Below are 12,175 nucleotides of genomic sequence, written 5' to 3'. Positions count from 1 at the left end.
AACCCAGGCCACTGGAACTAAGATATTTCATTGACTGAGTGGAACAAGAGATGGTTAGACATCTGGAGTGGATGACTTCATTGCAAGGATCTCTTTGGACAGATGTTCAAGAAGTCTAGAATTGCACAGCTTCCCAGCACTCACTTACCACAGCACTTTTAGCTTGTTAACACGAAGTCGACATGCTCTATCCCTATCAAGGGTCTTATAGTGAGGATGTGAACTGGAGTGAGAGGAAGCAGTAAGCAATTGCCCACCAACAACAGAAACCTGCTTGTCAACTGCCAGGCCAATTCCATAATGTAGAATTGGCAAAGAGCACAGAAGGAGATAGTGAGGACTGTAGATGCTAGAGAAATCAGAGTCGATAAAGTGTGCGCAGGTCAGGCAGCATCTGAGGAGCAAAAGAATGGATGTTTCAGACATAACCCTTCTTCAGGAGCCACACAGTGAACTGGTGCAGACACCTGTGAGAAGACACATGTAACTAGTGTACCAATTGTACATACACCAGACAAGCTAACTCCAGTGTAAGTGTAGTAATGTCTTCAAACACTGCATCTTTTCCAAGCGGCTGTGTCAGTCTGTAAGAGATGATGTAATTGGAGGTAATTCTATTGGCTCTAAAGATCACAGTGGTCCTGAATTTCTATGCTTTAGTCCCATTTCAATCATCTACTCAAGACATGTGTGGTATTTTCTAGTCAGCCATATAAACTGGATCAAGATTGGTGCAGATATTGTCTTTGTGAGGGCCAATCAGTGCATCTTCATTGGCTATTACTTGCTACTGAGTATGGTTGTCCACATAGGAAATTCTGTGTCACTGGTCATACTGTGCTTCCTAGTGTAACTGATGAGCCCAATCCAAGAGTCACATGGCTGATCATACATTTGGCATGTATTTCTGGGCAGTGGAATTGGTCCTTGTACTTGAGATCATTGGCATTCCTTTCTCTCGTTCCATTTCAACTTTCTCTTGCACCCAATGACAAAATGTATTCTCAAAGAATTGTGTCCCTTTATAAAGGTGTTTCCTCCAAGTCAGTTTCTTCTGAATGCAGGTCTCCAATGCATTGAATTCTACGTTGCATTTCTTGAGGGAAGTTTTAAGAGAATCTTTGAAATGCTTTCATTGACCTCCTTTCATTTAATTATCTTCCTTGAACTCAGCAAAGATTTGTTTTGGCAGTCAGAACTCAAGCATGTGGCCAGCCCAGTGGAGTTGGTTTCAGATGATCATTGCCTCTATGCTGGTATATTCAAGGATACTGATGTTAGTACGCCTGTCCTCCAAGCTAATGCAGAGAATCCATCTGAAACAGTGTTGATGGTACTTCTTAAGAGTCTTGAAGTAGCATCTATACGTAATCCAGGTTTTGGAACCATATAGAAAAGTGAGAAAGATGACTGCCTTTCTCAGAAGGGCCTTGGTATCAGCATCAATGTCACAGTTGTCAAAGATTCTCATCCTTAGGCTTCTGAAGGCAATACTTGCCGACTGAATATGATGTTGAATCTTTTCATCAAAGTCAGCCTTAGATTAGTGGTAACTTCTCAGGCAGAGAAAATGTCCCATGTTCGGAAGATTTCTCTGTTGATTTTAATGGAGGGATGACTAGAAACTTGACCTGGAGAAGTTGGTAAAGGATTTGAGTCCTGTGGAAGTTAAGGCTGGCTCTAATTCTTCAGTAATTTCCACAGTGGCATTAAGTGATGCTTGAAGATTCCCTCCTGAGAGAGCAGAGATGATGTTGTTATCTGTATACTGAAAGTTCACAAGGAAGATCAGTGTTGTTTCATTCTTGGATTTCAACCAACTACAGTTGAAAAGTTTTCCATCTATCCTGTAGACAATGTCTGCAATACTGGGAAGTTTGTTCTTGATAAGATGAAGTATGGTGGTGATGAAGATGGAGAAAAGGACGGGTGCGATGACATATTTCTGCTAGACCTCTGCCTTGTCGTCAAAGGACTCTGTCATATTACCATCAGTGAGGACCATCAGTGACATCATAAGATGAAGGAGATGGAGTATGTTGTTGAATTTCTCCGAATAGCTGGCTTTTGACAGGATCTTCCAAAACACTTTCCAACTGACTGAGCCAAAACGCTTGTTCAGGCCAATGAAGGCAATGTAGAGTGGTTAGTGCTGTTCCTGGCATTTATCTTGGAGTTGCCGAGCATAAAAATCATGTCCATAGTTTTGGAGTCTGTTCAAAAGCAACACCAGAAGGATTTTCCCTAGTGAGCATTTGTAAAATGATCTTCCCAGCAACAAGAAGCCAGAAAATCCCTCAGACGTTCCCACAGTCCTCTGTGTCTCCCTTCTTGAAGATGGTGGTGATGGCAGCATCCATGAGATTGGCAGGAATATGTCCTAGATTTTCAAAATCAGTTGATTGAGAAGATGGGTAAGCTCTTCTCCTCAAGTTGAAGATCTCCACTGGAATCCCATCTACTTCTGCAGGTTTTCCAGTCTGCATGAGGCTTCAACTTCTTCCAAGCTGGATGGGAGTCCAAGACCATCTTTGATGGACGTGCAGGGGATTTTTTCAAACACATTCTTGCCAGCAAATAGATCGCAGTGTAAGTTTTTTGAAGGCATTCTTTTCATAGGAGGCTGATGTTTACTTTGTCTCCTAAAAGAGTTCTATCCCTACATTGCATCAGCTTGAGGCCAAGCTTATTGGATTGGTATTTTGCCTTAGTGGCACTGACAGAACCCTGGGTGTCGTGCTTGTCAACTCTTTAGCTTTCTAAGTCCACCATCAGTTCTTGATTTCCATGGTTCTTCTTTAGACTCTCCTGCCTTTGCTGTTTGATGAATTCTGCTCTTAGCCTCACATCAAACATACAATGAATGATAGCGAGAGCTTCATCAACTGAAAGGGGTTTCCCTCCCTCAGTATCGAATGGATCTGTGATCACTGGCAGTAGATCCTGCATTGTGTACTTGTTACCCTGGGAGCAATCATTGTGTTTGCATGTTCTAGGACCCCCAGATCCTAGAACCTGCTTTTCAATTACTCAGCATAACTACAAGAATGGATATTTGTTCAGAAGTGTTGCTCACTGAAGAAATGGCAGATGATATCAATGAGTGACTAAGGACAAATCAATGCAATACTATAATGCGGGCCAGTCGATTATGATCATAACAATTAAAAAGACAGTTGATCTCTTCAGATTGCAATTTAGATATCCAAACTGATCATTGGAGCAATTTAATTTGCATCAGCAAGGGCCGTCGAGAGTTGTTTAATTTTTATTAATTTATGGAATGTACATGATGGTGGTGAACTGATTTGTTGACCACTGAATCCATGTGCTGTAGGTTGACCCACAATTTCATTACAGAATTTCAAGAATTTGAGCCAGCAATAATGCACGATCAGTGATATCTTTCTCAATAAGATGGTGAGTGTCTCGGAGGGAAACCTTTTAGAATTAGAATATAATTTCTTGTCTTGTGTACTCAAGTACAGGAGTACAGTAAAATGTTGCAGGTGGGGATGTTGCCATGCCATAAATTATTGACTTATCTGGCATATCATGCTACAACCCCTACCCCTGGTCACTATGCATTCTCTCCTTTGATTTCTGTTGGCACACAAATCAGTAAGTCTGCCTCCTGTACCTTCTAACAGCTTAGTTACCTTGGTAGATATTTAGCTAGGTTACAGTTGGGAGCACATGCTGATGAGCACTTCACTGTCACCAACTCCACACCTGGCAAAGGAAGGAATGCCCAGGTTTGTTACATACAGAAGACTGTCAGAGACCAGGAACTTGCTCAGCCCCAGACGGGAAAGGACTTCATGCTGTCAGCAAATTGTGAATTCTTGCAAATGGGCATGTAGACTGAGGAGCACCAAACAGGTTTGCTGGGAGCAGAGGATGATCTGTCAGCCAGGTTAGAGGAATACTATAATGCAGTTTGGACCCCTCATTGCCCATTCTCTTAACCTGTCTAAATCTTTCTGCAGCCTCCCACCTTCTCAATATGACCTGCCCTTCCACCTATCTTTAAATCATCAACAACCATAGCCAGAATATCCTTCGTTCCTTTATCTGGATCATTAATGTATAAATATACAAGATCAGTAGCTATTCCACAATGAGCTATCATCTATGTGAATTCCATTTTTTATTTTCATTTTTGTCATGTTTTTTCTGCCTATTACCATTACTAATTTTAAATGCTCACAATACTTGCCCAGTAGTTATTAAAACAGCAGCAAGTGAAGGACGATTCACTTTAGTGACATTTCAGAATACAACAACAATTTTTATTGAATGCTAAAACACTGTCCACACAACTTGGAGGAAGAAAAATGTTGCCAGCAATGGCTGCAACACAAGTCAGCTGGTGAGGCAACAACAGGTTTTATCCCTGTATGCATCTGAAGCCATTATAAGAGCAGGATATGCCATCACTGCAAGATACGTAAGTAGTCCAAACTTGCTCATGGAATGTGCCAGTAGAGCCTTCCTTAATCATTCAAGAAGTAAAAAGCATTATCAGTCAAGATTAACCCTGTTCTGCCAAAGTTTATTAGCCAAAGGCTATTAAATGCATCAGTCAAAAAAGTTGCACTGAAATTTTTTTTTTGATTTATTGTGCTGAGGCAAGTTTGTGGAAGCAATATTGCTGGGGTAGTTTGGAGATTTTTTTTGACTGATCACAGAAAGGCAGAAAATAATATTACTTTGCACAGGTATGGTAATATTCACTGACTCATAAAATCCCTACAGCGTGGAACCAGGCCATTTGGCCCATCAAGTCCACACCAACCACCCCGAAGAGCATCGCATGCTGTCCTTACCCTGTCCCTATAACCCTGCATGTCCTATGGAGAATCCATTAACCTACACATATTTGGACACTTGGAGGAAATTGCAGAAACTTTAAGCTTACTTTTAGCTTTTCTTTTGAATGAATTAAATACCATACTATGGCATGGTGATGAAATGTCTGAAAACAAACCTTCCAGCTCAGCAAACAAACTTACATCCAGAACCTCAACCTAATCTACAAATCTTCTCAAAACTCGCTATCCACCATCAGTTTGTCCAATTACAAATAATGCCTGCCCACAGTTTAATCTATTTAACTTTGGGTTAATTCACCATCATTTGTATTGTTTAATTTGCAATTTTATCCAAGAACTAAGTGATTATACAGGTTTTTTAAAAAGGTCTAAGATCGGTTATCATATTATGACACAGATAATTAGAGTGAAAGTATTTTATAATCTTTTATTTCAGCGTCATTTCTGTGTCTTTGCTGTGAGTTTCCCAGGACAAGATGCACTTCAATCCATCTACAGCAGCATCCTTTCTCAACATTTAACTGGTCGAAATTTTCCATCATCAATGGTAAAATTTCATACACAGCTGGTCACTGCAGCTCTTGGTTAGTACGTAAAGCTACACACTAAATAAACTCTTATTTCTGCTGCATAGATTTTCTACAATAACCAAAAACATAATTGTTTATGAATTGTTATTTATTTATTATAATTTGTTTCGAGTCTGCTGATGTCTCATTTTCTTACAAGATCCTATATGAAAGAAGTCTCATTTTAATGTGCTTTATATCAAACTTGCAGCCACCACATATTTCATAAAAACTGGAATTGTACAAATTTTAGTGATATTCAGAATGGTAATTAAAAGGGAAGGTGATGGCTGAGTGGTATTATTGCTGAACTATTAATCCAGAAACTCAGCTAATGTTCTGTGCATCAGTGATCAGGTTATTGATAAGCAGGTGATGCTTGAAGTATAGTGGAGTTAGCTGTCAACTTTCCCTTCCCAGTCATGTTCTTTAGAATTATGCAGCAACACATTGTGGAAAGCTTTTCCTGACTGGCAGTATTTGATCTGAGCACAGCTAGGATTTAAATATGGTGCTAGTGTCATGAATCCCTGAAGCTACTTGTAGTTGTGAATAATTTTGCCACTAGAATAGAATAACCTCTATTGTCATATATACACCAGTATAGGAGTACAGGAGTACAGTGTTTTTATAATGGCTGCCTCTAATGGCGCCATCTTAGGTACAAGTACCTAGGTTCAAATTTTGGACTGGAAAACAGAATAAAAGGAAAAGTAGTCGCATTACTTATAGTGTGAAAAATAAATTGGAAGTAAGATAGTTATAACATAGTTAAAGGATTGACATTACAGTCCAGTTGACAATTTCAGATTGATATAACATTGCAAGGGCATTTTCAGAGCTCAGCAAGCACATGGTCTGACCGCCAGTGCCAGGCACACTCCATTCTAATAACAGTCACACTCCATTCTAAGCCTCCAGTCCGCTCCACCAGACAATCAGCTGTGCCAGAGCCCGCCTTTCCTCTTGCAGATCTCTAAGTCTCATTTCCCCTTGCACTGCTCCAGGGCTCATTCCCCTCGTGCTTCTCCAAGGCACACTTCCTCTTGCACTGCTCTGAGACACATTTCTGCTCACTCTGCTCCAGGGCTCGCTCCCCTTGCACTGGTCTGAGACATTCTTCTCTTCACTGCTCAGGAACACGCTTCCCTGTGTACTGGTCCAGGTCATGCTTCCCCTCACACTCTATGGGGACTACTTCACTAAGCACTGCTCCAGGTCTGCTAAAATAGGAGGAAAAAAAGGAAAGAAAGAAAAAGGCAGAGAAGAGCAAAGGAGCATGCTACCTGCTGCCATCTTGCCAGAACTGAACTAGAGAACTCAAGATAGAATGAAAGCAGGACCAAACGGATGTGGTGCATACATAATGAGGTGAAAAGCACAGAATTGTGTGAGATAACTCACAGGAGCTCAAGGAGAAAAACTCTCCATGAAATTTGCCGAAATCAATGCAGCCAAGGTTTGGTAAAATGCAGCCAGAGAGCTTATAAATAAGCTCTGGAGTTCCACTCCAGAGAGCTTATAAATGCTTGGAGCTGTCAATCAAACTGAAATGGCAGGTACTCTGCTTTGATCAGTTATGCACTATCAACTCGGTCATGGCAGACATCAGGCTTATTTTTAAATCCCAATGTTTTAATTAAATAATAATTATCACATAACCCTTACAATTTTTAATAAAAGACAAGAGGCTCGAGAAAGTAAAATATAGATTAATTTCCTCAGTGTATAACAGTTCTTTTCCTTTCTGACATTAGTTCCCTTATATGCTGGAAATCTGAAATTAAATAGAAAATGCTGGGGATCTCAGTAGGTCTGGCAACATCTGGGAGAAACAGAGTTAATGTTAAGTCACATTCTAGGGAGGAGTCATATAGGACTTGAAACAACAGCTCTGCTTCTCTCTCCATAGGTGTTGCCAGACTGACTGAGTTTCCCCAGCATTTTTATTTCCTTCTTCTGTACAATTCATCTGTAACATATAGATTTTAAAGCCCTCTGCTGATGTATGGCGTCATTTTGGATTTTCCTGTGCTGTACTGTTCTGTGTTATATCTGTATTTAAAACACTGATCGCATTTCCCCCATGGAATTGCCAAGTTTATGCTGAAGTAGACATTTGTTAATCAGAAATTTTATTTTAGACTTTTAAAGTGCAACATTAAGATGCTTCATGTTCCATTTTGCCAAATTATTTTTTAATCAACAGCCTTGCACCAGAGAATTGCATCATTTTATCTACCAACCGCCATTAAATTTCATTACATATTCAACTTGAGAGATCTTTCTAACATATTTCAGGTACAGTATAATTTCTTTATCCATTTATGTTAAGTTTGTAATTAAAAGCAAGAGAAAACTTTACAGTGACTTCCAAATGAACTATTATAGCAATAGATTCAAAAAGCTTCCGCTTTGGTTGCAAATAGTGACCTAGGTACTAACTGTGTTTAAAGTTATAATGTTGTAAGAAATATTTATTTTCTAAAGTTTTGCACATTGTCAAACTTAAAATCTGCCATAAACTGATCATTTAGAATAGAAATTTACATTGTTTCCATGTAATGCTATTAGCCTCAATTCCACTTCCTGCTGTTTCATATAAACTTTGATACCCTTATAATTTAAAAATTGTCAATCTCAGCCTTGAATATATTTAGCAACTCAGCCTCATTAACTGTCCAAAACAAAGAATTCCACAAATTCGCTACCCTATAAAAGAAGAACTTCCTCCTCTCTGTTTAAATGTGCAATCTCTAAACTTGAGATTATGATATCCAGTCCTAGACTTTCCACAAAGGGAACTAATCTTACCACATCTATTCTGTCAAGTCAACTAAAAATCTTGTATGTTTTAATAAGGTCACCTCTCTTTCTTCTAAATTCCAATGATAAAGGCCCAACCTACTTATCTTCTCCTCATAAGACAGACCTTCCATACCTGGTGTTAGACCAGTGAATCTTCTCTTGTCTGTCCCCAATGCCAGTATATCTCCCTTAGATAAGGGACTAAAAACTGTCCATAGTATTCCAGCTGTGGTCTGACTGGTACCTTGGTAGACTTTGACAATTCCTCCCTATTTTTATACCGCAAACTTTTGAATTAAAGGCCAATATTCCATGAAATAATTATAGTAATATTCAATTTACCTTCACTATGGTTCACCCTTTCCCCCTGTCATCATTTGAGTTCCATAAATGGCCAAAATATGAATACCTCATTCCACAACAGGTTTAACAGTTCATTTTTCAACTTGGAAGAAGTCCCTGTGTCAAAGCCAGACATCACCTTTGGACATTGGCGAGACCCAGATCCTAACCTAATTTCATTTAACCCTGAGCCTACAGAAGCCCTCACTACATACCTGTTGTCTAGGTCCTCCATGATCCTGAAACTCTGGAGTGTTAGTCATTGACAATAGCCACGACTCCCTCAGCAGCATTGCTAAGTGTAAGAACTGCCAACTTCTGCTTGGGTTGATGCTGGTACAAATTGAAGGGTAAAGAAACCAAATATGCCATCTGTTGGAAAAAAGGTAGGAACTACTGACTTCTGGATTTGATTCATTAGCATGCATGAAACTACAATGGGACAGGTGGATCAGTTATTACGATATGTTTAGATCCATCTTTATCCTTGTATTCTGAATCTTGATTCATGGGTTTCCCTGCCTGTTTGACACAGGTTGAACAAGGTGAGAGAACAATAGTATCAGATGGCATTGACTAATCAATAGGCTGGAAAATCTTTAAATACTGAGATCTGACAATTACGTTTTTGCACATAGTTCTACTCACAGGATTTGTTCTTAGAATGTACCTCCTCTGCTTTGAAGTGATTTTACAGGTTTAGGAGGCTAATTATTTTTTTTTTTTGCTTTGACTTAAATTTCCTAGCTATCAACTTTCTCAAACACATGGCATTGAGCAGTTCTTTACCATGAATCACTAATGTGGATCAGTAGAATTAGTGCCATAAGCTTCACAAGTAATAGAAGTGATATCTTCAAGAATGCCAGCAACCTCTTTGCAATCACTGCTTGCTCTACACAACTGAAGTCTCTCAACACTGGGACTATTCTTGCGCTTACTTTAATGTATTCACATCCTTCCTAGAGTGTTGTATGAAGTAGTCCAACTGAGGTCAAACTAGCATCTTATTCAGATTCAAATTAGCCTCCTTACTCTGGTACTCTATTCCCCTATTAATGATAGCTAGAATATTGTACACTTTCTTAACTTTAATGACTTATGCACATATTGGCCCAAGTCCCTCTGCTCCTGCATATCCTCGAGAATAGCACGCTTTGTTTTCTTTGCACCAAAACGTATCACTTTGCACTGTTCTGCATTGAACTTCATCTGCCAACTCTCTGCACTCCACTCTTGTACAAATGTCATTTTGGCATTCTACACTGCCCTCCTTGTGGTTTACAATGCCCACAAGTGTTGCATCTTCCACAAACCTGGAATTTGCCTCCTGAACTCTGAGGTATAGATGCATTTCAACAAGGTTCAAAGATGGTAGTTGGTTTCCTTTATTTCTGTATTTTATCTCCAGGTTCTGTACCTCGGTACTTTGTACCTAAGATGGCACCAAGTGGGGTGACATTGTAAACATTTCACTGTACTCCTGTACTTTGTACTTCAGTACATAATGACAACAAAGGATATTCTAAAGATCATATTCTAAAGGTAGACACTGGCAAGAAACATTTCTGCCTCTTCTGGCTCACAATGTGAATTACTTAGTCAATACCCAATCTAATTAAGTGCACTGGAAAGTGACATCTTTGCAATAGCTTGGGGTTAGGTCACCCATTTCATTAATTTTACCTTCCCCCAGAACAAATGACACATGTGTGGGGAATTCCCCATTGTATGCTGTGGCCAGTCAGCAATACACTTTGTATCAATGGCCTTCTATTGTGCTGTCAGCTGAAAGAATTGCAATGTAAACCTCCTTGCAGCCACCTTCTTAAACATTGATTGAGCCTGCTAAGTATCAGCACAGATTATTTTTCAAAGCATTGTTTGTCAGACAATAGGTACTGTCAAGAGCCTGCATATCTGCAATCTTAATGCTGTCATAAACTGCAATCCTTTAAAACTATAACAGTGCATTGCTGTTATGTTGATATGCTTATATTTTTATTAAACTGTTCAACTGCAGGGCTTTCTCTTTGCAACAACCGAATGTGCAAAAATTCCTCAAGATTTAGTCCGACTCCTATTACATGAAGCTTCCCGAGTCTATGGTGATAAATTAGTTGATGAACATGACACAGAAAACTTTCCAAAACATCAGAGTAACATCTGTCAAAAATTCTTCCAGGTAAATAGGAAGCATTATAAGAATTGCAAAATTATTACTTAATTTTCTTGTTCAAAAGTTTACAATATAAACTACAGCTTCTTTATTAGCATTTAGACTACTTTGTATGACGCTTAACTCACTCCTGTTGTTTCTCATTATATTACTTCTTAGGCAGCATCCTTGTCCCTAATGCCTGTCCCTTGAATCAGTACAAAAATACTTTACAGCTTTTACCAAACCAAGAGTGTACAAGCAACTATTAAAAGACAACAAATACTAAATTGTTAAAACAAACTTAGAAACCAAACTATTGGTGATGTGTATCTTCATATTCTCAATTATTCCTCTTCCCTAATGATAAATAATTGAGGGTTCAAATTCCAATTCAGATTCTTGAATCTGAACTGATAGTTCAGTGAAACACTGATAATTTTATTTAAGTCTTTCATGAATTGAGGATTTGCTGGCAAGGCCACCATTTGTTGCCCATTCTAAGTGCCCTATAGAAGTGGTGACGAGCCACTCTCTTGAACAATTACAGTCCATCTGGTTTGGGTACAAGTTAGAGAAGTTTCCTTCTCTGTCAGAGTACATTGTCCAAAGCAATTCCATCTAACAGCTTCTTCCGCACCCAGTTGAATGCACAAGTGATTGTCCGCATGATAAAATAGTTGAGTTAATTCACATTCCTCTGAGATGATTGTCTTTGGTAGGGTTTTGAGACAGACTAACTCCATGTTTTATAATTTTGGAATTTGTGGGGTACAGTTATGCAGTTAGTAGTATTATACACATCATGTTCAGAGTGCTTTAAAGTACGTTAATCACATGAAGTATTTTTGTCATATTCTAACCAAATAGATTGTTTGTTTTGACTTTTATGACACTGTATGGTTTTTATTATATTAACTTAGTTTTGTTTTGTCAATCAATGTCATCACAGTTTCATATTCTTCTGTTGAGAAGTCCACATTTAACTGATTTGGAGATGCTGGTGTTGGACGGGGGTGTACAAAATTAAAAATCACACAACACCAGGTTATAGTCCAACAGGTTTAATTGGAAGCACTAGCTTTCAGAGTGCTGCTCCTTCATCAGGTGGTTGTGGAGTACATGATTGTAAGACACAGAATTTATAGCAAAAGTTTACAATGTGATGTAACTGAAATTATACATTGAAAAATAACCTGATTGTTTGTTAAGTCTCTCATCTGTTAGAATGACAATGTTAGTTTTGCTTCTTTCATATGTAAATCACAGAACCTTTTTTTAAGAAATTACATTCTCAAGTGAACTTTAACAATTGTTGTCAGTCCAGATAATGTATTGAAGGTGTTAGGCCCCTGTGTGCTGCTGTCTGTGCCATAATATTTAGACTGATCCTAATCTAAAAAAAAATTAACAAAATCTTACATGGATTCATGCAGTTTTTGAGCAAAGTACAATGTAACTCT

At 38.7% G+C, this 12,175-nt stretch overlaps 1 protein-coding gene across 1 annotated transcript in view; it reads left to right on the top strand.

Annotated features, from left to right (window-relative positions):
• Positions 1-12,175, top strand: part of LOC132827952 (dynein axonemal heavy chain 17-like) — a 443,350-nt gene that overhangs the window by 312,022 nt on the left and 119,153 nt on the right. Inside the window, exons 49-51 of the mRNA XM_060844799.1 lie at positions 5,272-5,419; positions 7,614-7,705; positions 10,578-10,739. Coding sequence (XP_060700782.1) covers positions 5,272-5,419; positions 7,614-7,705; positions 10,578-10,739 — 402 coding nt within the window. The remainder of the gene's footprint in view (positions 1-5,271; positions 5,420-7,613; positions 7,706-10,577; positions 10,740-12,175) is intronic.

The sequence above is a fragment of the Hemiscyllium ocellatum genome, chromosome 25 (genome assembly GCF_020745735.1).
Source record: "Hemiscyllium ocellatum isolate sHemOce1 chromosome 25, sHemOce1.pat.X.cur, whole genome shotgun sequence".
Classification (NCBI taxonomy): domain Eukaryota; kingdom Metazoa; phylum Chordata; class Chondrichthyes; order Orectolobiformes; family Hemiscylliidae; genus Hemiscyllium; species Hemiscyllium ocellatum.
The sequence above is the reverse complement of the archived record's forward strand: the minus strand, read 5'-3'. Positions and strand labels throughout refer to the sequence as shown.